Source organism: Xyrauchen texanus, chromosome 16 (assembly GCF_025860055.1).
Source record: "Xyrauchen texanus isolate HMW12.3.18 chromosome 16, RBS_HiC_50CHRs, whole genome shotgun sequence".
Taxonomy (NCBI): Eukaryota; Metazoa; Chordata; class Actinopteri; order Cypriniformes; family Catostomidae; genus Xyrauchen; species Xyrauchen texanus.
Genome location: NC_068291.1, coordinates 43,661,554 through 43,684,168, shown reverse-complemented (window position 1 = coordinate 43,684,168; position 22,615 = coordinate 43,661,554). Strand labels below are relative to the sequence as shown.

At 37.9% G+C, this 22,615-nt stretch overlaps 1 protein-coding gene and 1 pseudogene across 1 annotated transcript; one reads left to right on the top strand and one right to left on the bottom strand.

Moving 5' to 3' along the window:
- The first annotated feature begins 2,805 nt into the window (after positions 1 to 2,805).
- On the top strand, positions 2,806 to 4,204 carry LOC127657422 (uncharacterized). The gene is made up of 6 exons (XM_052146196.1): positions 2,806 to 2,863; positions 3,099 to 3,143; positions 3,312 to 3,325; positions 3,448 to 3,477; positions 3,671 to 3,694; positions 3,946 to 4,204. The coding sequence occupies exons 1-6, from the start codon at positions 2,821 to 2,823 to the stop codon at positions 4,132 to 4,134; spliced, it is 345 nt and encodes a 114-aa protein (XP_052002156.1). The 5' UTR covers positions 2,806 to 2,820; the 3' UTR covers positions 4,135 to 4,204.
- Positions 4,205 to 7,092: 2,888 nt separating this feature from the next.
- On the bottom strand, positions 7,093 to 10,765 carry LOC127656792 (zona pellucida sperm-binding protein 3-like; annotated as a pseudogene).
- Between the last annotated feature and the right edge of the window lie 11,850 nt (positions 10,766 to 22,615).

Sequence of the window (22,615 nt, the reverse complement as noted above, 5' to 3'; positions counted from 1 at the left end):
TCAGGGTAACACACGTGACATTAAAAAAATGCAATTAACATGAACTAATCTACATAAAATACAACTATTAAAAAATGACTAATATTAAAAAATAATTAGAAACAAAACTATTCCCATAAAATACAGTATAATGTGATGGGTCATGCAGGGGCTTCTGGGAAAGCCTAATTATTGTTTATCTTTTGTTAAATATAATGTAAATTTTTACCGTTAATATTATAGTAAAATCATACTTTTTACACCGAAAGAACTCAATTTAATAAATAAAATTACGTTTATTTTTGTGTAAAATATATTACAATTTTTTTTCCATATCCATTGAGATAATTACCCGTTAACCAATTAACATTTCTTGAAACAGTTCATTAACTGCAGCATTTTAACCTTCTTTAACCATAAAGATCGCAGACAGTTTAGTTCATCAGATGCATCAAAATGGACAAATAAATATGATTTTCTATTTACAATCTAATCCACACATGCAAAGTTAGTTTTTGTATTTGGCTTCAGAAATGTACATAAATGTGATTTTGCGCTAACTTTTCAGACTTTTGGTTTTTGTGATATTGATTCACAAATATGACGGTCTGATTTGTTTTCTTAAATACATTTAAGCAACACTGTGTCAAAATGATGCATAATTATCCAATTAAAATGCATGAGAGTTTGAATCCAGGGTGTGCTGAGTGACTCCAGTCGGGTCTCCTTAGCAACCAAATTGGCCCGGTTGCTAGGGAGGGTAGGGTCACATGGGGTAACCTCCTCGTGGTTGCTATAATGTTGTTCTCGCTCTCGGTGGGGCGTGTGTTGAGTTGTGCGTGGATGCCGCGGAGAATAGCGTGAAGCCTCCACATGAGCTACGTCTCCATGGTAACGCGCTCAACAAGTCACGTGATAAGATGCGCGTCAGACGCGGAGGCGACTGAGATTCATCCTCCGCCTCCCGGATTGAGGCGAGTCACTACGCCACCATGAGGACTCAGAGCGAATTGGGAATTGGGTGTTCCAAACTGGGAGAAAACATATATAAATAAATAAATATATAAATAAATGAATGCACGTGACATCAGACAAAACATAGGTTTTCACAGGTTATCCAAAAGTTGCTAATCTGTATAAGTAATCAGATTAGATTACCCAAAATGGTAATGTAAGAGATTACATACAGTAAGTGATTATCATTTTAGTCATGTCATTTGTAATCAGTACCAGATTACAATTCTAAAGTAATCTACCCGTTAATCCAGGATACTCTCACCTATTTGGCATGCACCTGGGAAACATAAGTGATGTCGCAATTCAGACGAAAGCTTCCGTGAATGACATTGTTGTTATATATCACAAATCCAATTACTTAAATGCATAATTATTTCAAACCGGCCTTTGAAACTGGAACTGGATGAATCACCGCCCCACTCAACAAATAATATCATATAATTGCAATTATATTGTGCAATTGTATCATTGTATTATGTGTAATGCATATTTTCTTTTAAACGGTTATCAAAGACTAAACATGGTAACCATTATGCTATTTCATCCATTTATTCAAACATTGTATGGTCAATACAATGTAGCTCTATTGTCTATTGTGCAAATACCATGAAGTTCTTGCTGTATCGCATCTAGAGTTCAGGACATTGACTATCAACATGTCACAACACTGCATGTCTTCATGTTCAACACTGGATTGATCCTTTTAGCATTTCAAAACTCACTTAATGTACTGCTTGAAAAGTGGGCTTGTGCTTTTCACGTTTTCATTCCTTGTCTTTTTATTTTGATGCTAAATAGCAAAGGTGATTCATCGCTATTAATCTTTTCATAGTTTTCTGGGCGTCGTTTATAGGATGAGTAAGATCACATCAACACCCTCCTGACCGGCTGCCAATACGACTGAATTCCCATCATGTGCGCGCTTCTAAAAGAGCACATGCTTTGTGGTGTCTTGAATCTTTTATATAAATAAATGTTTTATATGTCTCCATTGAACACTAGCTCAATAACTCTGGAAATATAAAGTATGCATTGGAAAATATCGTTTTTTTTTCATGTAGGAAAATGCATAGCTTGTGGTTTTAGGCTTCGTGACCAATCAATCACATCTACAAGCCACTGTTTGGTTATTGAACTTGGTTAACATCTGGGAAGATTTTTCCTCGTATGACTTTTGTTGTCTTTCTGGTTTGTGAAGTGAAGAGGAAACGTAGGTTATAATTATGCCTCCTTCAACTGTCTGTTTCTATGGACATGCCAAAACATTTTGGGTGTTCCTCTGTCCGGACGGCATCAGCAACGTTCATTACTCTCCCACAAAAGGCCAAACACGTACAGTTCACAGCATGAAGAATAAATGCACATCTATACTTCTGCAATTAAACCTGTACTAATAAATCATGTCAGTGGTCTCAGAAGAATCACAGACATTTCATTTGGGATTCAAGCGGTGGAGCATGCACCAGGTCATGGGATTGATGCAAAGTGAATGCACATGCTGATTAAATGTATAGCTTGTATGCTGTATGCACTGAAAGCTGCTTTGGATAACACATATACCATATAATGACAAGTTTAGTGCATCAACCAGCTAAATACCTGAAAAAGACTAATAGAGTTGGTTTACGTGTTTTGCATGTTGAACCTGCATGTTTGTGTTTTTTTTGCCCTCCAGTTCAATGTTCAATCTATTCATGCATCATGCTATTGTAGTGTGCACATACATAACTCCACATGCATACCTGTTTTTCAATTGTAGGGTGTGGATGAGCAGGTATGTATCAGTCTGTCACCTGAGGGTGTTTCTGATGTATAAATACAGGCATGAATAAGGGTTTTACCAAAGGAGAGCAAGAAGAGACTCGAGGTAAGACGTTCCACCTTTCAACAACTTATTACCTGCGACACATCTCAGGATTATCTGATATAACTTCATGTGCAAAGACTGTTTGTTAATATATTAAATATATTGCAACTTTACTTGCTAAGAATATAAAGAACTTGGCTTTGCTGTAGGAGTTGACATGCATGTGAATACAATTATAAATGCAATTAAAAGCACGCTTATATTAATTGATCGTGTTATTCTTCCTTTTGTGCAGTATCACAGCCTGTTATATTTACGGATTGCAAAATGAGTGGACACGGTAGGTGATATTTCATATAAACGTATAAACTGTTATAGTAGCATCTTCCCATTTGACTTCTTATTAGATATGTTTAGACTATTGCATTTACAAAATCACAGTTATTTTGACCATTAAATGCCATTATGAAAAAAAAAACAATTATTTGTGTTTTCTTACCGTTTTCAGCAGATAAGCAAAAGGTGAGAGATGAATTTTTTTCTCTCTCAAATAGCAAAATATTTTTTTGCATATTAATTCTATACATTCATTAATTCTATTCATGAAGCTGATTTTAAAGACTGATTGTTTTGTGTTTGAACAGCCTTGCGTAAAGGATGGTTCAAGCTCAGAGGTATGAATACAATCATGTGTTTTTATTTTACTATGCGTCAGTGCATGCTCTTATGCGTTGTATTCTCACATGCATTTTTGTTTAAATGACTCCCATTAATCACTCACTGTCTGACACATTTTGAGCAAAGCTCCTCACATTTAGTTCAAGAACTTTACCATTTAATGCTCATCATGTATTTCCTGTCTTGTAGAGCTCTGGAGATGAAGGTGGAAAGGTAAAAACAAATATAAGGATGAATTATTATTATACATTTTTTTTTTTTGTAAGAATTAAGACGTTATCTTAAATGAACCCTTCAATTTTTCACCCTGTATTTTTTGGCATAGTTTTTTAATTCAGCTTGAAAACTATCAAAAGTTATGAAACGCAAAAGTTGCTAAAATACGATTGGTCAGAAGCATGTTTAAGGCGGGGCTTAGCGAAGGCTCAGCTGCCCTTTCTAATTGTACTGCTATGTCTTGACAGGGAAAGGGAAAAGGCAAATGTCATGGAAAGGGAAAAGGACAACATGAACAACAAGGACAACAAGGACAACATGGACAACAAGGACAACATGGACAACAAGGACAACAAGGACAACAAGGAAAACCAAAACAACAGGAAAAAGGTCATGGTCAATGTCACGGAATTGAACAGCAAAAATGCAACAAATGAGTTCAAGGCCCTGGTGATGCTCAACTGCATGTTGAATCTAATAAATTGAATTAAAGCATCCTTAAACAAATTGTGTCTGTCTTTAATTGTTTTTAAAAGAAGGTTTAAGGATGGTATATAGATCTGCGAGTCCCTCTGACTGCAATTACGATTTGTGGTGTCTAAATAGAAATATCACAGATGTGAGAAGTCAAAATAACTAGATATAAAGCCACAAAAACAATAAATAAAAGTCATGAGAATGAACACACAAAGTGTGTAATAGACTGCAAAAGAGATGCATTTACCATGACTGGAATACATTAAAACTGTTGCTGTTTTATGCAAAAACTGACATCAAATCACAAAAAGTAAAGGGTACTAAAAGACTAGTGAAACTGCCGTGCAAGAACAGAATAATCTGAGAAATATGACACACCTTAAATGCCGTTAAACTCTTTGGGATGTGGTCTTTATCTAGAGCATAATAACCCACATGACAATTATTTCAATCATGTTTCTGGACTTAAAGAAACCATGTACAGGTCCATCTAGAGCCACAAAATGTTTTCATTGATAAAACCACTTACATGAAAGATTCTGGCTTGATTGTGCAATTCTTGCACCACTTTCACTTGGATTGTTTGAGTTGGGACACTCAAATAGCAATTTATATACAGTAGCAGTACAGACCTGTTTTTAATGGGTATTAAAAAACCTAGAAATGTCTTCCTCCTAGATGACTCGGCATATTAAGCTGGGAAACAAAGAATCTATTAAACTTATGTAAATTGGTTGGATGTATAGAATCAGTGCTTTATGATCTGGGTCAACTTAAACCCTCAAGATCCATGCATTTAGTTTGAACATGTGGTCTCATCTTGTGCAGTTGCTGGTTTCATGAATGTGTAGTTTGGTGTCTGTACAGCAGTTTTGACTTTTGAGTTGGCTTACCGCCCCTGCTGAAAGCAGGTAGTACCTCAAGCGTGAACTGCTCTGATGGTAGGACTCGTCTATATTATGGTCAGGGGACGTTGCATAACTTAAGCCATAAAATCAAACTGCTTTAAATAAATAGTAACACTTCAGCTTAAGTCTGCATTTCCCTAAACTAAACCTACTAACTAAACTAAGCTAACTAAATCTTTAAAGGTGGACTACATCTTGCCACTAGGGGCACCAAATGGAACTGCATAGCAAGAGTGGCCAGATGAGAAACTTTGAAGACCAGAATTGGGGTCCCCCCCATTGGTCAACAAAGCACTTAAGCAGAGAGATAGCAACACGGACCATGAATTAAACCTCATTGGGGCACAAAACAACCAAATAGTTGCTTACAATACACTTTCATCTGTTCAACTGAAATACTGCAAGTAATAAGTTGCAGTTTAGGCCTATGAAGGTAAACATCAAAATAAAGTGGCAAGTGGAAAGTGCAAAACATCCACTTAACACCGGGATCACTGGGCTTGTTTGTATATGGAATGAGCAATGAGGATGCAATAGTAATCGCCCATCCCAACTCGGAACCTGTGAGAAGCTAATTAGGAGTAAACTATTGTGAAAATATAGTGGCAAGCAGCAATTCCCGGGTGTTAAGTGCAACAATCGCACGCTATACATTCATACATGGTTTCAAGTATTCAAGCACTTTGTAGGATTTTAGGAAAAGTCATTTTTTACATCAGTAGAGTTATATGCAATACATTTATAGACATGTATGCAATATTTAGTTTATTTCCACTTGGGGTGGCTGTGGCTCAGTTGGTAGAGCAGGTCGGCCACTAATCGCAGGGTTGGCAGTTTGATTCCCGGCCCACACGACTGCACATGCCGAAGTTGCTCCCAATGGCAGGCTGGCACCTTGCATGGCTGCTCTGCCACCATTGGTGTATGAATGAATCAGTATAAAGCACTTATAATAATTTAAGGTTAAAACGGCACTATAAGTGGACCATTTACCAAGACCCTATAAAACAATTTGTCTAATTAAAATATTTCAAGTACATTTAGCCATGGGCATCGAGGATTCACAATAACCCTGCAACTTTTTCTGAGTGTTCACAGGTTGAGCCCTCATACAGGGGTCAAGTTTAGTGAAAATCTTATTTCACTAAAAGTTATCAATTTACATAATCAGCGACCACTTATTTCAGACAGTTTCTGGCATTTGAGCATTTTTGCAATGTTCCTTTATCTTAAATTTACTAATTGTTTATTTTGGTGATTTCGTTCAGATCAGACAAAACAGCTTCGAAGCAATTCCCTAAAGTAGATTCAGAAGCATTTTCGAAGAGGCACAAGGCCATAAGTTGAACCAAATATGGTATCATTGCACTCTGGTAGCCCTCCAGAACAGTCCTGTGACCAATGGCACTAAAAGTTAAGAAACTGAAACTCCTTTTCCACCACTAGGTGGCACTAGAGCCAAACTTCTCAGGCACCTTCTGGGCATTGTCCCGAAAACGCATACAAAAATCTCATAACAATTAGCCAATGGGTTCATAAAGTACAGCATTTCACATCAATTCAGGATGGCCAATGCCCAAATTGGGTATTGTTTGACTGAAGAGATCACTGAATCTAAAGTTTATAATCTTTGGCCAAAGCGTTCAAGAGTTAAGCCAAAATAGCAATTTTTGCCTTCTGATTAGGGGGCAGAAACTGAGGTATACATTAGAATTGACGTGAGCTCAGGAATGGGGGGAGAGAAAGAGGTCTCTAGGACTTAGCTCAAGTTTTGCGCTAAAGGGTTTTGTTACGGACTCATTACGTATCATTTCAGACTGTACCTCGATCAGTGCAAAATCTCATAACTTTCCGAGAACGGTTCCCCATGGGGATGCCCATAGCAGAAAAAAAAAAAAAAAAAAGCCGTAACAGTTACAATAGGGGTCTTCACCCTTTAAGGGCTCGACCACGAACAAGGAATTCAGTCACATGAGAAACATGAAGCCAAATGGTTTAATTGAAAACCAGTTAAGGGGTCTTCTGCCCTTGAACCATGATGGGACCAAAGATGGTCTTCCCTTCCCACTGAGGACCTTCAAAAGAGCAAAAACAAAAGTTAAGCAACTTTTTTTTTTTTAAAACCCAATTGTAATAAAGGTTACCCACTTCCATAGCCAGCAGAATCACTTAAACTGGAGCCACACACGGAGTCACAACAGCCACAGACTTGGTTATTGCCATCAGCAGCAAACCACCTGTAAAACACAAGGCAATCAGATATGGCCCCTTCAACTTGAGGAAACTCAATAAGCCAAGAAACTCACGCATTTGAATAGAAGGAACAGGACTTGCGCTGGTCATCAGTGGGTGTGGAGGCAAGGGTGGCCTTCAGAAGGCATGTGATGTAGATCTGCAGGAGATACAGCTAGTGAGTAACAACTGATTGCTCAAACAAAAGGTGCATGGACTCATGAGATGCCTACATACAGAGGGACTGCCTCCCTGCTGGAAAATGAAGGCTTCTAGCTGGAACTGTATTTTGTCAGTCTGAGTTTGAGGCAGGAAGTAAGAGTTGGAACCTGAAGACTTCCCATCCACAAAGCACCTGAAGACAGACAGATGTTATGAGCAATCCATAAAAGGACTGCAAGGTCAGGTCTAGAAGGAAAGCCCACCGGTTGTCGAAGTCTCGTGAGGGTTGCACGCAATGTTAAATGGCTTTTTACTCGAGCCTCACAAAACCTACGCCTACCCCCAAAACTTGTAAAGGAAGTGAGTCACTGGACTTTTGGCTGCCAGGCATTGTGCCACAAGAACAGATCTCACCCATGATTCTCAATGAAGGAATAGCTTGGCTGAGCTTGCATATCAGGCACTTGAGTAGCCACACAACGGTCCACAATAACACGTAGAGGCCCATGATTGTACGTCTTCACCGATGCTTCAAAGTTAATAACGTCACCCAGGTAGTACATGTTGGATGGCCTCTGGAAAGACCAGTCATCTGCAAGAGGAAAAATAAGTTTAATATATGCCATATTGCCCAGGCAGAATTGGGTTCAATTAAATACTAACCAGTCATTAGCTTCAAGGAGAAAACCAAGAGATCTTGCCCAGCTGCCGTTGAAGCAAAAGGGACCCACACTGGCATCAAGACATTACTGCTCACATTCTGAAGCCTGCGGTTTAAGAGGTCAATGAGAAATTAACAGATTTTAAGGGTTGTTCGAGAATTGGCATGCAGTTAAGGAATTTGCATACCAACCACAAACACTTCTACTGCTACCGATAGGGCAAGCAACCTGGGTTCTGACCCTGGTGTAACCAGAAGTAATGGACACATAAGAGCACACCCACAATGTTCTATCAAAATAACATGTGCATTGTTGACGGGAAACAACCTCAGAGAGTTTACATTTCCTCATTTAAAGTAGGTTGATTCTGTAAGAGCATGAATTACAAGTGTCCAAGGGCATTACCAATATGCCAAAGGCAACCATTTAGCAAACAGCCAATGTCTCACTAGCAGTCTGAGATTAAGATTTTGTACCACAAATTGTGCGTGGACTGCACAACAGCCTTGTCTGTGTTTTTAAAACACTCATGTAGTTAGCTACATGTTCGTAACTTCACCAGTTCAGCCACTTGCAAATAGCTTTAAGCTAAAAACAGAGCGGTTATGCCAACACTGCCATGAACACTTGGGTATCAGAAGGTACTTGGTATCATGGAACAAGTTATGCAAAGTTGGATGCTTAAGTGATGGGTCTACAAACTTAGCTAAGGTGCAAGCACAGGTAATAGTGAGGCTTCCTTTACAAAAACACCAATGGCCTGTTGCACGTCAGAGCAAGTTTCAGGTTGAGAAAACCAGTTTGTTTGTTTGTTTGTTTATTAGTTTATTTGACAGGGACAATGTACATTAATTAGCATTACTGCAAATGCACCAGAATTAGCCAAAAGGCTATTTTTCATCCGTTGTCCCTGGACAGATCGTAATATTGTCTACCGTAAAAAAGAGAGTTTGGCTCTCAGGTTAAGCAATCTCAAGAGGCTTGGTACAAACGTTCAGTAAACGCAGTTTGATCCGGAGTTCATGCTTAACCCTGAAGCTGGTGCTCATGAACAAGTGACATTTGGAATGTCGCACTACTTGTTCCTCGGGAAACGGCGAGCATAATTTGAATCTCCATTGAAGATGTAGATCATTACAAAAACGAACAATTAACATTTACGCAGCATGAAAGAAATGTAATGGGTAATTTAACCGATGGTTACGAGAACCCTTAAGAATAAGGCAAATTCACCACATTTTCCATTGTTGCCAAAGATTCGCCAGAGGTTCACCACTAACGGCGAATCGCAACAAACTTCTGACAAACACATGCAGCAAATCAAAGGATAATTTGCACAAGAATAATGACTGGCATATTAGTTTTGTGAAGCATAAAAATGCCACATTTATCTAGTGTAAAAGCCTTTAGTAAACCCATTTAAATAAAATGGATAATATAAAAACATTACACACCACAAACAGGTACAGCATGCAAATTTAACACTAATGTCCTGCTCAAGAAGATAAAGGTTCTCCAATTTCTCAAACCATATAATCTTAAGTAGGCATGTTCAAGTTTAATATAAACTGACATTTAATACACTTTCCTGTGAAGGGTGCTTTAATTTGCAGTGAGTGTAACGTGTCAGCTTTACTCACAGCTAATTGGTCCTGCTACAGTTTGCACTGTGCAACTAAGACCAACACCTGCTATGGAGTGGACTAGCCATGTGGCACAAGCTGCAAATGGCAATAAACGGGTAAAACCGACCCACCTTCTTGACATTGAAAAACCAGAGGTTGCTCAAACTAAACTCAAACTTAATTGGGTAGCCACTGAAATGAGCTTTGTGCAACAAGTCTCATGAATTAAACAGATGAAACTCATAGTTTACCTTGGATAATGGCACTGAATGCCAATGATGGCACTATCAGCCCTGTAAATCGGAGTTCCGTCAAATGGAACCGAGGTGTAAGTAAGAGCAAATGTGTAGACAAGCTCATCAGCAGTCATCTGTAAAGTGATTTAGAGGTTACATGTAGATGTACATACGCCAATACAGCAAACAAGTGTAATGTACAGTTCTCACCAGCAGCACACTGTTGCAGTTCTGTAGCTCGTACTCAAAGATGATCACCTTGGATTCAGAGTCCACACCAAGAGCAGAACATCCTCCCAATTTAAGACCAGAAGGCTTGATCAACTCACCGTTACTAAACAAGTCTTGCTTTGCTTCTACAAGTAGTGTACTCTCTCCACAACGAATAGCTACACTGCTAGGAGTTACAGGCTGCCTCAACTGAAAGTCCACCGCCAACTCCCTCGGTACTTCAGGAACTACAGGATATTTCCAGTCCAATGGCATCATTGGAAATTGCAGTAGTTGCTCGGACTGAAAATTAAGACGCACTTGTTCAAGCTTCTTGGAATCATCACTCAACGTGATTCGGAACAGCCACTTGCAGAGGGTTCCAAAAACCAGGAGGTGAAGAGACAAGACCTCTGGACGCAGACACAACAGGAGTCAGGTCTGATTTTGGTCCCATGGCTCTCGGACTTTGAAAGTGCCTTGACTTTTCCCATGCATTGCAGAATCCAAAAACGGCAAACACAAGAACCACAATCATACTTTGAAGATGATCCATTTTGATAAACCTTCCCACAAGGCCACAATACACAGGACTGCTTAGCTCGGCCATTAAATACAGATTTGAATTAAGATGTCTCCTCCCCTTTCAGCTTAATTAATCATCTTAATTCTGCTCTGGACCTGCAGAGTTCAACATTAACAAACGTCAATGTTATGGAAAGGCACAAGCCTTTGTCAGCAAGTCGCTATTCTTGTATTTTCAATTCAATGTTAATTAAAGTTAGTCAACGTTGTCGTTGTTCATGTGAAGATTGTTGTTTGGACTACAGAGTCAGACCACATCTGAAGTGGAAACATAGATGGCGCTGTCACGTGATACTATTACTTTTATCAGCAATGCTTGGGATAGACCAATCACGGTCATTTGTGATTACTGGTTTCATGGTTCTGATCCATCAAGAGGAAACCTTGTAGAAGAACTGTTCCTTTCACAGGACATAGCTAAACTGTGCTAGCGAATGGTTCTTTATCGCTAACATGTTTTAGCACTTAGTTATTTATCGCTAACATGTTTTAGCACTTAGTTATTTATCACTAACATGTTTTAGCACTTAGTTATTTATCGCTAACATGTTTTAGCACTTAGTTATTTATCACTAACATGTTTTAGCACTTAGTTCTTTATCGCTAACATGTTTTAGCACTTAGTTATTTATCGCTAACATGTTTTAGCACTTAGTTCTTTATCGCTAACATGTTTTAGCACTTAGTTATTTATCGCTAACATGTTTTAGCACTTAGTTATTTATCACTAACATGTTTTAGCACTTAGTTCTTTATCGCTAACATGTTTTAGCACTTAGTTATTTATCACTAACATGTTTTAGCACTTAGTTATTTATCACTAACATGTTTTAGCACTTAGTTATTTTATCGCGAACATGTATTAGCACTTAGTTATTTACTAACATGTTTAGCACTTAGTTATTTATCACTAACATGTTTTAGCACTTAGTTATTTATCGCTAACATGTTTTAGCACTTAGTTCTTTATCGCTAACATGTTTTAGCACTTAGTTCTTTATCGCTAACATGTTTTAGCACTTAGTTATTTATCGCTAACATGTTTTAGCACTTAGTTATTTATCACTAACATGTTTTAACACTTAGTTATTTATCGCTAACATGTTTTAGCACTTAGTTATTTATCACTAACATGTTTTAGCACTTAGTTCTTTATCGCTAACATGTTTTAGCACTTAGTTATTTATCGCTAACATGTTTTAGCACTTAGTTATTTATCGCTAACATGTTTTAGCACTTAGTTCTTTATCGCTAACATGTTTTAGCACTTAGTTCTTTATCGCTAACATGTTTTAGCACTTATTTCTTTATCGCTAACATGTTTTAGCACTTAGTTCTTTATCGCTAACATGTTTTAGCACTTAGTTATTTATCGCTATCATGTTTTAGCACTTAGTTCTTTATCGCTAACATGTTTTAGCACTTAGTTCTTTATCGCTAACATGTTTTAGCACTTAGTTCTTTATCGCTAACATGTTTTAGCACTTAGTTATTTATCGCTAACATGTTTTAGCACTTAGTTATTTATCACTAACATGTTTTAGCACTTAGTTATTTATCGCTAACATGTTTTAGCACTTAGTTATTTATCACTAACATGTTTTAACACTTAGTTCTTTATCGCTAACATGTTTTAGCACTTAGTTATTTATCGCTAACATGTTTTAGCACTTAGTTATTTATCGCTAACATGTTTTAGCACTTAGTTCTTTATCGCTAACATGTTTTAGCACTTTTTAGTTATTTATCGCTAACATGTTTTAGCACTTAGTTATTTATCACTAACATGTTTTAGCACTTAGTTATTTATCGCTAACATGTTTTAGCACTTAGTTCTTTATCGCTAACATGTTTTAGCACTTAGTTATTTATCACTAACATGTTTTAGCACTTAGTTCTTTATCGCTAACATGTTTTAGCACTTAGTTATTTATCACTAACATGTTTTAGCACTTAGTTATTTTATCGCGAACATGTTTAGCACTTAGTTATTTATCGCTAACATGTATTAGCACTTAGTTATTTACTAACATGTTTAGCACTTAGTTATTTATCACTAACATGTTTTAGCACTTAGTTATTTATCACTAACATGTTTTAACATGTTGCTAGCATGTTTTAGCACTTAGCTGGTATTGCTGGCAAGGACTAAAAATGGTCCTAGGAACAAAAACTAAAACCGAAAATGAACACAATTTTTAGCAGAACGTAACCGAAAATGAAAACATTATTTTTAAATGCTGGTAACCAGTTATAACTGGTTAATTTCTTTCCATTATATTTTTGAATGAAACCAAAGGCCAAAGGGTCTATCGCAGTAAATTTTTGGAACAACACTTCCACTTAATTTTGCACTAAATAATAATCAAGACCTTTTACCCTGAAGGAAACTGCTGCATAACACATTTCTTTGCCTAATTGCCCATTTTGGATGTTGCTTTCTGTGAATAAAAACCTTTTTAACAACTGATGCAGTGAGATCCAGCAAATCCCAAATATTTGTTAAGGTCTTTATACCCTCTTGAGACTGCCAGAAGAACACTTCCTTTTTAGGTACAGAGAGTTCTGCACAATGATGTAATAACCCTAAGTGTCAGGTCAGGCTGTTATGACCTATAGAAGGGTGAAAATTGCGGTTTGAGTGGAAAGATAGACTACAGCCCCACTCGTACATTTATTTATGCAAATGACTCGTAAATGTACCTATCTCAGCGAGATACGATCACAGGTGTCACAAAATATCCTGTTGTGTACTAGGTCTATGTCTGCACATTTCTTTGAACAATAACATTCATAAACTATGCTCTATCGTTCCAGCTCTGAAGCCTCATGAGGTCAAAAGGGTAACCAACAGATCAAAAGAGTAACAAACTCACATTAGAGGACCAAATGTATACATTTGGTCTCACGCATGCATTTAGTTCTCAGGGGAACATTGGATACATAAGGCATCAAGCATAAATATAATGATAGTTATACAGTGATGATATGAATGAATGTAAAACTGAGTACATAAATGTGAGTTGAATATAATTGCAAAGCTTCTGATTATAGTTGATTTCAAGCATAATATCAATAAACAAAAATATTAAATATTGAAAAGACTCTAGCCACATACATCAGCAACTATGTATAATTACTACATACACATGCAATGCTAATCCAGACACTAGGAAATCGAGTGGCAAGTGGCTTATTCTGGACTTGTATTTCCAGACCAGGTTGCTTGTTTCTCTTAAGAGATCTGGCAACACTGCAGTTGGTATTTCATCCACCCCTTAGCGCAGAGTACTGTCATTTTAGTAAGAACGCTAACCATTCTTTTATTTTGTTCTAACCGGTAACCATTTGGAAAGGAGGCTGCAGAACTTCTGAACCGGAACAAAAAAATACAGTTTTTGCTTAGAAAGAACCGAAATGAAAAAACATTTTTATTTTAGTCCCTGTGGTTGCTATCATGTTTTAGCACTTGGGTAGGTGTTGCTAGCTTGTTTTAACACTTAACAAGGCATTGCTAGCATCTTACTAGCATGTTTTAGCACCAGGGTAGGCACTGCTAGCATGTTTTAGAAATTAGCTAAGCATTGCTGACATTTTTTAACACTTAGCCCTTAGGGGGCCTGGGTAGCTCAGTGGTAAAGATGCTGGTTACCATTCCTGGAGTTCGCTAGTTTAAATCCCAGAGTCTCCTAAGCAACCAAATTGGCCTGGATACTAGGGAGCGTAGAGTCTCATGGGGTAACATCCTCGTGGTTGCTATAATGTGGTTCACTCTCGATGGGGCGCATGCCGAGGCGGATGGCGTGAAGCCTCCACACATGCTATATCTCTGCGGAAACGCGCTTGGGTCGATGGTCTCAGATGTGGAGGCAGCTGAGATTCGTCCTCTACCACCCAGATTAAGGCGAGTCCCTACACCACCACGAGCGAATTGGGAATTGGGCATTCCAAATTGGGGGGAAAAAAAAACACTTAGCTAGGCATTGTTAACATGTTGCTAGCATGCTTAAACACTTAGCCAATTATTGCTAGCAAGTTGTTAGCACTTAGGTTAGCATTGTTCTTTTTTGTTTACATGATGCTAGCATGTTCCTACTGTGTATTAGATTAGATTCAACTTTGTCACTTTGCACAGTACTATGGAATGATTTTCCGGACATTATTCAAAAGGAATTGCAAATTGTACTTGCAATTGCGTTTTCAATTTGTGGACGCATAAAATGTGACATAATACAAACGCAATTGCAAATCGCGCATTACCGTTTGCATTTTCGTTTAAGTGAACGTACAGTGACTGCCAGATTTCAAATGGAAAAGCAAAGTCCGTTTGCAACTGTGTTTCCCATATCTTACGAGTTTTGGCCCTGTCATATTTAAATAGCAATCCATGTCTGCTTTTTCACTTTCTCAGTGTCGCGTATGTAGCCAGCCTAAACTCAAGTGGAATACTAATTCCCTTAGTATTTCCATTTCTGATGCCTTACACGGAAACCTGTCAATCAGGTTCAAGGGTGGGATTATGCTATGGGGCGTGTTTGTCTTGGGAAGTGACGTCACTCACAGTCGACAAGACAAACACGCCCCATAGCATAATCCCACCCTTGAACCTGATTGACAGGTTTCCGTGTAAGGCATCAGAAATGGAAATACTAAGGGAATTAGTATTCCACTTGAGTTTAGGCTGGCTACATACGCGACGCTGAGAAAGTGAAAAAGCAGACATGGATTGCTATTTAAATATGACAGGGCCAAAACTCGTAAGATATGGGAAACACAGTTGCAAACGGACTTTGCTTTTCCATTTGAAATCTGGCAGTCACTGTACGTTCACTTAAACGAAAATGCAAACGGTAATGCGCGATTTGCAATTGCGTTTGGATTATGTCACATTTTATGCATCCACAAATTGAAAACGCAATTGCAAATACAATTTGCAATTCCTTTTGAATAATGTCCGGAAAATCATTCCATACAGTACAAGTACAGTGTCAATGAAATGCAGTTAGCGTCCAACAAGAAATGCAAATAATAAATAAATGGTATGCCTGTTGTCCACAATGAGCTCCTTGGTCTTCTGGGTGTTGAGTGCAAAGTTATGGTCAGTGAAATGGCCTTCTCATCATCACTACTGATTAGGCCTGCAAAATTGATTATGGAGTTTGAGCCATGCACAGGAACGCAGTCATAGGTGAAGAGGGTGGAAAAGTTGTGGTTAAGCCTAATAGACTGTGGTCTGTTATGAAGTCCAGTGTTTAATTACTGAGGGAGGTGCTGATACCAAGGTCAGTGAGTTTGGATATCAGCTTGGATGGGATTTAGCACTAGCTACTGCTAACATTTTCTAGAACAGGGCTAAGCGTTGTAAACCTGTTGGTATTGCTAGCATGTAGCTAGGTGTTGCTAGTTTGTTTTGCTTTATCCATCACAGATTTGGTGCCTGTAGCTTGAAAGATTTGGCCGTAGTAATTTTGAATGGGAACTTATCCCATTACAGAAGTCCACTACAGGAATACCGTAATTACGATCAGTTAGGAAATATAGCACACAATTTCTGATCAGTCTTAAGGCCTGTGAAAAGTTTGGTGCATGTTGCTCGAACGCTTGTGCTAGAAAACTTAGTCCAAGAATACATTTAATAGAAGATCAGTAGGTTGCCCACCCCACCCAATTCAACCTAAAAATCACAACATGTTTCATGTCACCACTAGGCTATATTGTGAAATTTAGTTGAGTGGAGCATGACTGCATTAACCAATGTTTTATGGCTATATAAAAGAATAGAGTAAGTTAAATTGGCCTATCATGAAACATGGCAGAGTCTAAATGTATACAGGCTAAAATTTAGTATAAAATGTTAGCGCAAAACCAGAAATATATAGACCTTAAATTAATCTCTTGGGACCAACCCCCCCTCCCAACCAACTAAAAAAAGACTTTAACCAGATTAAGACCTGATACTAGTGAAAAGGAAAGTTTTATGCTTCAAACAGAGAAGGACAAGACCATCTAGTCCCCCCCCAGGAAAGAAAATACTTTGAACTCTGAATTGCATAGCAAGCTAGCTAAAACACCCATTTTATCAGAAGACAAACATAATTTACAGGGATTGTTATTGGCCTTAAAGGTACTTGGTATAGAGAATAGCAGTAGTCTCACCCCTCCCTTTTAAACCGGTTAACTAAAAGCCAATTAAATAAAATGCAATACCAGCGGTGTTCAGAATAACATAAAGCCAGACAACCACAAAACATTGGAAATTAGCATGAATCAGGGAACTGAAAATTCAGTCAAGAAACTTTCTCTACTTGGTACAAGTCACAAGAGTATAAATGATAATTCTCTTTATTCTCGTACTCAATGTTTAATCCTTTCAATTTAATGTGTATCATCACTATTCAGGTGAAGATTGTTGTTTGTACTTTTTTTTGTTGTTGTTGTTTGTACTTAAAGAGGTTCACTCTCACTGCTGCTGAAGCGTGGATGGCGCTGTCACGTGGTGTTGTTCCCTTTCTCAGCGATGCTTAGTATGGACCAATCACAGCCGTTTCTGATCCATCAAAAGGAAACCTCGTAAAATAACCGTTGCTCTCACAGGACACAGCTAAACGATGCTAGCGAATGGTTCTCCATAAGTGTAATTAGCGTTTGGTAAAGTTTGAGTAAACTGTATTTATGATTTACTCTGTAAAATACAAAGGTACTACAATGAGACTGTTTAATATAATAACACAAAAATTACAAGGTTTGCTCACAGCTAGGAAGTCCAAAGCCTTATAAGAAATCCCTTAAACTATTAAACAGCAATGTAATTAACTTAAAATGATACTTCCAATAACTTTTACAAATCAAAGAATTATTAATTTATCATCTGTACATGGATTATTTGCACCATCATGTGGTTGCAATGATGCAGTAGAACTCTCAGTTTAATTACATTTGAAATAAATGTATATTAAATGATCCAGAGTAAAATATGGTAATTCCCAGAATAGTGTCAGTTCTCTGTGTACAGTTAAATTATTAGGCTACTAATACAAAACTATCAAAAAAAGACAATATCTTGCTATCATATGTTTTGGGCAAATGGTATTGTATGCTTTGAAGTACCATGTAAATACCATGGCACATGAATATTGTGATCATGTAGGCTAACTAGTATCATTGATACTATAATGATATTAGTATCATTCATGGTACTAACACCACAGTACTTAAGTAATATCAATATCATTTTATTTACAAATAATGGATGTAATTTACCCAAGTAAAGAGAAAGAGAGAGAGAGAGCACACATTGATTTAACAATTTTAGAAATATTTATTTTCTGAATGAAAAATATAGTTGTTTAATTTAGCTCATCTGATAGCTGTACATGATCAGAAAATGCATTTAGGTGGCCATGATTTCACACTCAACCCAAAACACAAGCATACTTCATCGGGGTTAAACAAGAGGTTCCCTACCTTAAAATTCAATGTGGTTCAAAATGAATAACTCAATCAGCAATATAAACAGCATTTGCTATTAATATACATGTATAATGAAAACAAGCAGCTCAGGGAGGAGCCTTTATAGTAAAGATTTCATGTTGGTTCATAAATGTCTAGAAGTTTTATCCTCCAGTTCAAATGAACACTAATGTTTAACATCACATCATAAAATGAGCAAACAGTTTTTAACCAAATTGTGCTTTTAAAAACTTTAAGTTTCAAGATATGTAGAATTCAGATGTAACACACACACACACTTAAAAGACCACTGCAAAATTATCAGTTTCTCTGGATTTACTATTTATAGGTATGTGTTTGAGTAAAATTAACATTTGTGTTTTATTCCCAAATTCCAAATAGAAATATTGTCATTTAGAGCATTTATTTGCAGAAAATGACAACTGGTCAAAATGAACAAACAAGATGCAGTGTTTTCAGACCATGAATAAACCAGTTCATATTGATTTTAATCAACACAATATTAATGTTTTAACTTACGAGTTCAGAAATCAATATTTGGTGGAATAATCCTGATTTTCAATCACAGCTTTCATGCATCTTGGCATGTTCTCTGCCAGTCTTTCACAACGCTGTTGGGCGACTTTATGCCACTCCTGGCGCAAAGATTCAAGCATCTCGGTTTTGTTTGACGGCTTATGGCCGGGGATGGATTATGACTCGCGAATGCTCTGGGGCCAATTATCTCCAAGGGCCCCCTCCACCCATAAGTTGTTGAGTGGAGGTAGGGTGTTCGTTGTTCATGCCCAAAAGGGTTTTCGAGTGGGGAGTGGGGGGCTTGCGCAACCTTAAAGCCCAGGGCCCTTGGGCACTGGCCCGGTCGGTAATCCGTCCCTCCTTGTTGCCATCCATCTTCCTCTTGATCCCATTCCAGAGGTGTTCAATGGGGTTCAGGTCTGGAGATTGGGCTGGCCATGGCAGGGTCTTGATCCGGCGGTCCTCCATCCACACCTTGATTGACCTGGCTGTGTGGCATGGAGCATTGTCCAACTGGGAAAACCCAATTCTCAGAGTTGGGGAACATCGTCAGAGCAGAAGCACGTTTTATTCCAGGATAACCTTGTACGTAGCTTGAATCATGCGTCCTTCGCCAAGACGAATCTGTTCTCAAGCCTTGCTAAAGCACCCCCAGATCATCACCGATTCGACTTTTTATTATTTTGACCAGTTGTCATTTTCTGCAAATATATGCTCTAAATGACAATATTTGTATTTGGGAGAAATGTTGTCAGTACTTTATAGAATAAAACAAAAAACAATTCATTTTACTCAAACACAAACCTATAAACAGTAAATCCAGTGAAACTGATTTTGCAGTGGTCTCTCGATTTTTTTCTAGAGCTGCTGTATAATATATATATATACACACTCACCTAAAGGATTATTAGGAACACCTGTTCAATTTCTCATTAATGCATTTATCTAATCAACCAATCACATGGCAGTTGCTTCAATGCATTTAGGGGTGTGGTCCTGGTCAAGACAATCTCCTGAACTCCAAACTGAATGTCAGAATGGGAAAAAAAGGTGATTTAAGCAATTTTGAGCGTGGCATGGTTGTTGGTGCCAGACGGGCCGGTCTGAGTATTTCACAATCTGCTCAGTTACTGGGATTTTCACGCACAACCATTTCTAGGGTTTACAAAGAATGGTGTGAAAAGGAAAAACATCCAGTATGCGGCAGTCCTGTGGGCTGAAAATGCCTTGTTGATGCTAGAGGTCAGAGGAGAATGGGCCGACTGATTCAAGCTGATAGAAGAGCAACTTTGCCTGAAATAACCACTCGTAACAACCGAGGTATGCAGCAAAGCATTTGTGAAGCCACAACACGCACAACCTTGAGGCGGATGGGCTACAACAGCAGAAGACCCCACCGGGTACCACTCATCTCCACTACAAATAGGAAAAAGAGGCTACAATTGGCAAGAGCTCACCAAAATTGGACAGTTGAAGACTGGAAAAATGTTGCCTGGTCTGATGAGTCTCGATTTCTGTTGAGACATTCAGATGGTCGAGTCAGAATTTGGCGTAAACAGAATGAGAACATGGATCCATCATGCCTTGTTACCACTGTGCAGGCTGGTGGTGGTGGTGTAATGGTGTGGGGGATGTTTTCTTGGCACACTTTAGGCCCCTTAGTGCCAGTTGGGCATCGCTTAAATGCCACGGCCTACCTGAGCATTGTTTCTGACCATGTCCATCCCTTTATGGCCACCATGTACCCATCCTCTGATGGCTACTTCCAGCAGGATAATGCACCATGTCACAAAGCTCGAATCATTTCAAATTGGTTTCTTGAACATGACAATGAGTTCACTGTACTAAAATGGCCCCCACAGTCACCAGATCTCAACCCAATAGAGCATCTTTGGGATGTGGTGGAACGGGAGCTTCGTGCCCTGGATGTGCATCCCACAAATCTCCATCAACTGCAAGATGCTATCCTATCAATATGGGCCAACATTTCTAAAGAATGCTTTCAGCACCTTGTTGAATCAATACCACGTAGAATTAAGGCAGTTCTGAAGGCGAAAGGGGGTCAAACACAGTATTAGTATGGTGTTCCTAATAATCCTTTAGGTGAGTGTGTATATATATATAAATAAGATTATTTGTAGAACTAGGCCTATTTTTAAGTATATTCTGTATTATGACATTATATTAAATGACAATTAAGCTCATTTCCCCCCCAAATTTACATTGGTGTGTGTGTGTGTGTATATATATATATATATATATATATTCACCCTATCTGGACACAACGATTAATAAAAAAAAACGCAGCTTAAATATATACTGCTTTTAAGATTTTCAAACCTGACAAGCATTTCAAAGTGTTGCACATGAGTGAATAAACACACACAGGGCTTTAATAATTCTATATAGCACCTTTAAAATGATCCATCACATGGATTTATGAAGTTTCACAATGTTTTAAGACTTTCAGATAAAAGTAAATAAACTTGAAAGACTAAAGAGTCTTTGGTAGACCATCATAGCTGGTGTATTTAAGGAAGCGAGGCCACAAAGCATTAATATACTCACTCTGTTGTCCAAGTCTGTGATGCTCTTTGGTGTCTTGGGTTCTAGAATGCTGGTGGAATCATGGCGAGAGCTGAACAACATGCACAAATATCCCCAATGCAACAAGAAAGCCTTGCGGAGTATGCAGAATACATTTGAGAGTTTTCATATACAATTTTAATACATAATATGGTAAATGATTTCAAAGTTGTGTGTTCGCTGTAACAAAATAAACCCGCCATTCTTTGGCTGTTGTCTAACTTGAGATGTTTAAATCTACAGAACTTTAGTGGAAAAACACTTTCAGGGTAAAACCTTAGAAACAGATTTACCATGTTGTGTAACACTGACTGCGACATAATGCTTATAATGCACCATTAATGTTCAATGTCCAGGTCATATTTCACCCTAAAATCAATAGGAAGACAAAAGAAATGAACAAAGCCTATTTTAGGGTACATTAAGATTTTTGCATTGACAAATTTAGCTCATTTTCCCTCCAAACGGTCATTACGGCAATGCAAAAAATAAAAATGATACATTATTTAAATTGTAACATTTTGATATATCACTGGAGCACTTATGTACTGCCTTTTATGCCGATTTAAATAGAAGAACATTACATTATTTTGCAGTATCATTACAGTAAAAACATAATACTGTATTATAATAATGAGAATCACAGCTGAAAACAAGAATTACAAAAAATATTTACATTTTAATGCAAAGAATATGAGTGGTCCTAAACATAGGCCAGGCTTTTTTTAAATTTTTATTAATTAAAACATATTTAATTTATTTTAATTCAGGGTGAAATCTGATCTGGACATGCTTTAAAGATATTCAACCAAAAAAAACCTTCCTGAAGTTTTCCAACTCACGTATTTTTAAACACTGTATCCACTATTTTGATTTTGGCTTGCTAAACCTTCATGCAAAAATGCTAAAAATCCACAAGGAAGCCACTATAAAACAACCATCGCAGTTCAGTGTTTTATATTAAATAATACAGATGCAGCATTTGCTATGTGCAGCAAAATAAAAGTGCTGGGACTGACATCCGTAATGGCGTGTAAAAGCTCACAGTGAAATCTGTGTTATAATACTGGTTAAATAGAGCGCGCTCCAATGGGCCGGCATGCAGCATCCTTCATTCTTGCCTCCGCTCGAGTCCCGGCTCGAAGCAGAGGACACGTCGCCGCTGCACGCCTGCTGTCTGATTCTTTCACGAGAAAGAACGGAGCGAACAGCGAACTGAGAGATCAGGTGATCAGACAGAGGGCATCAC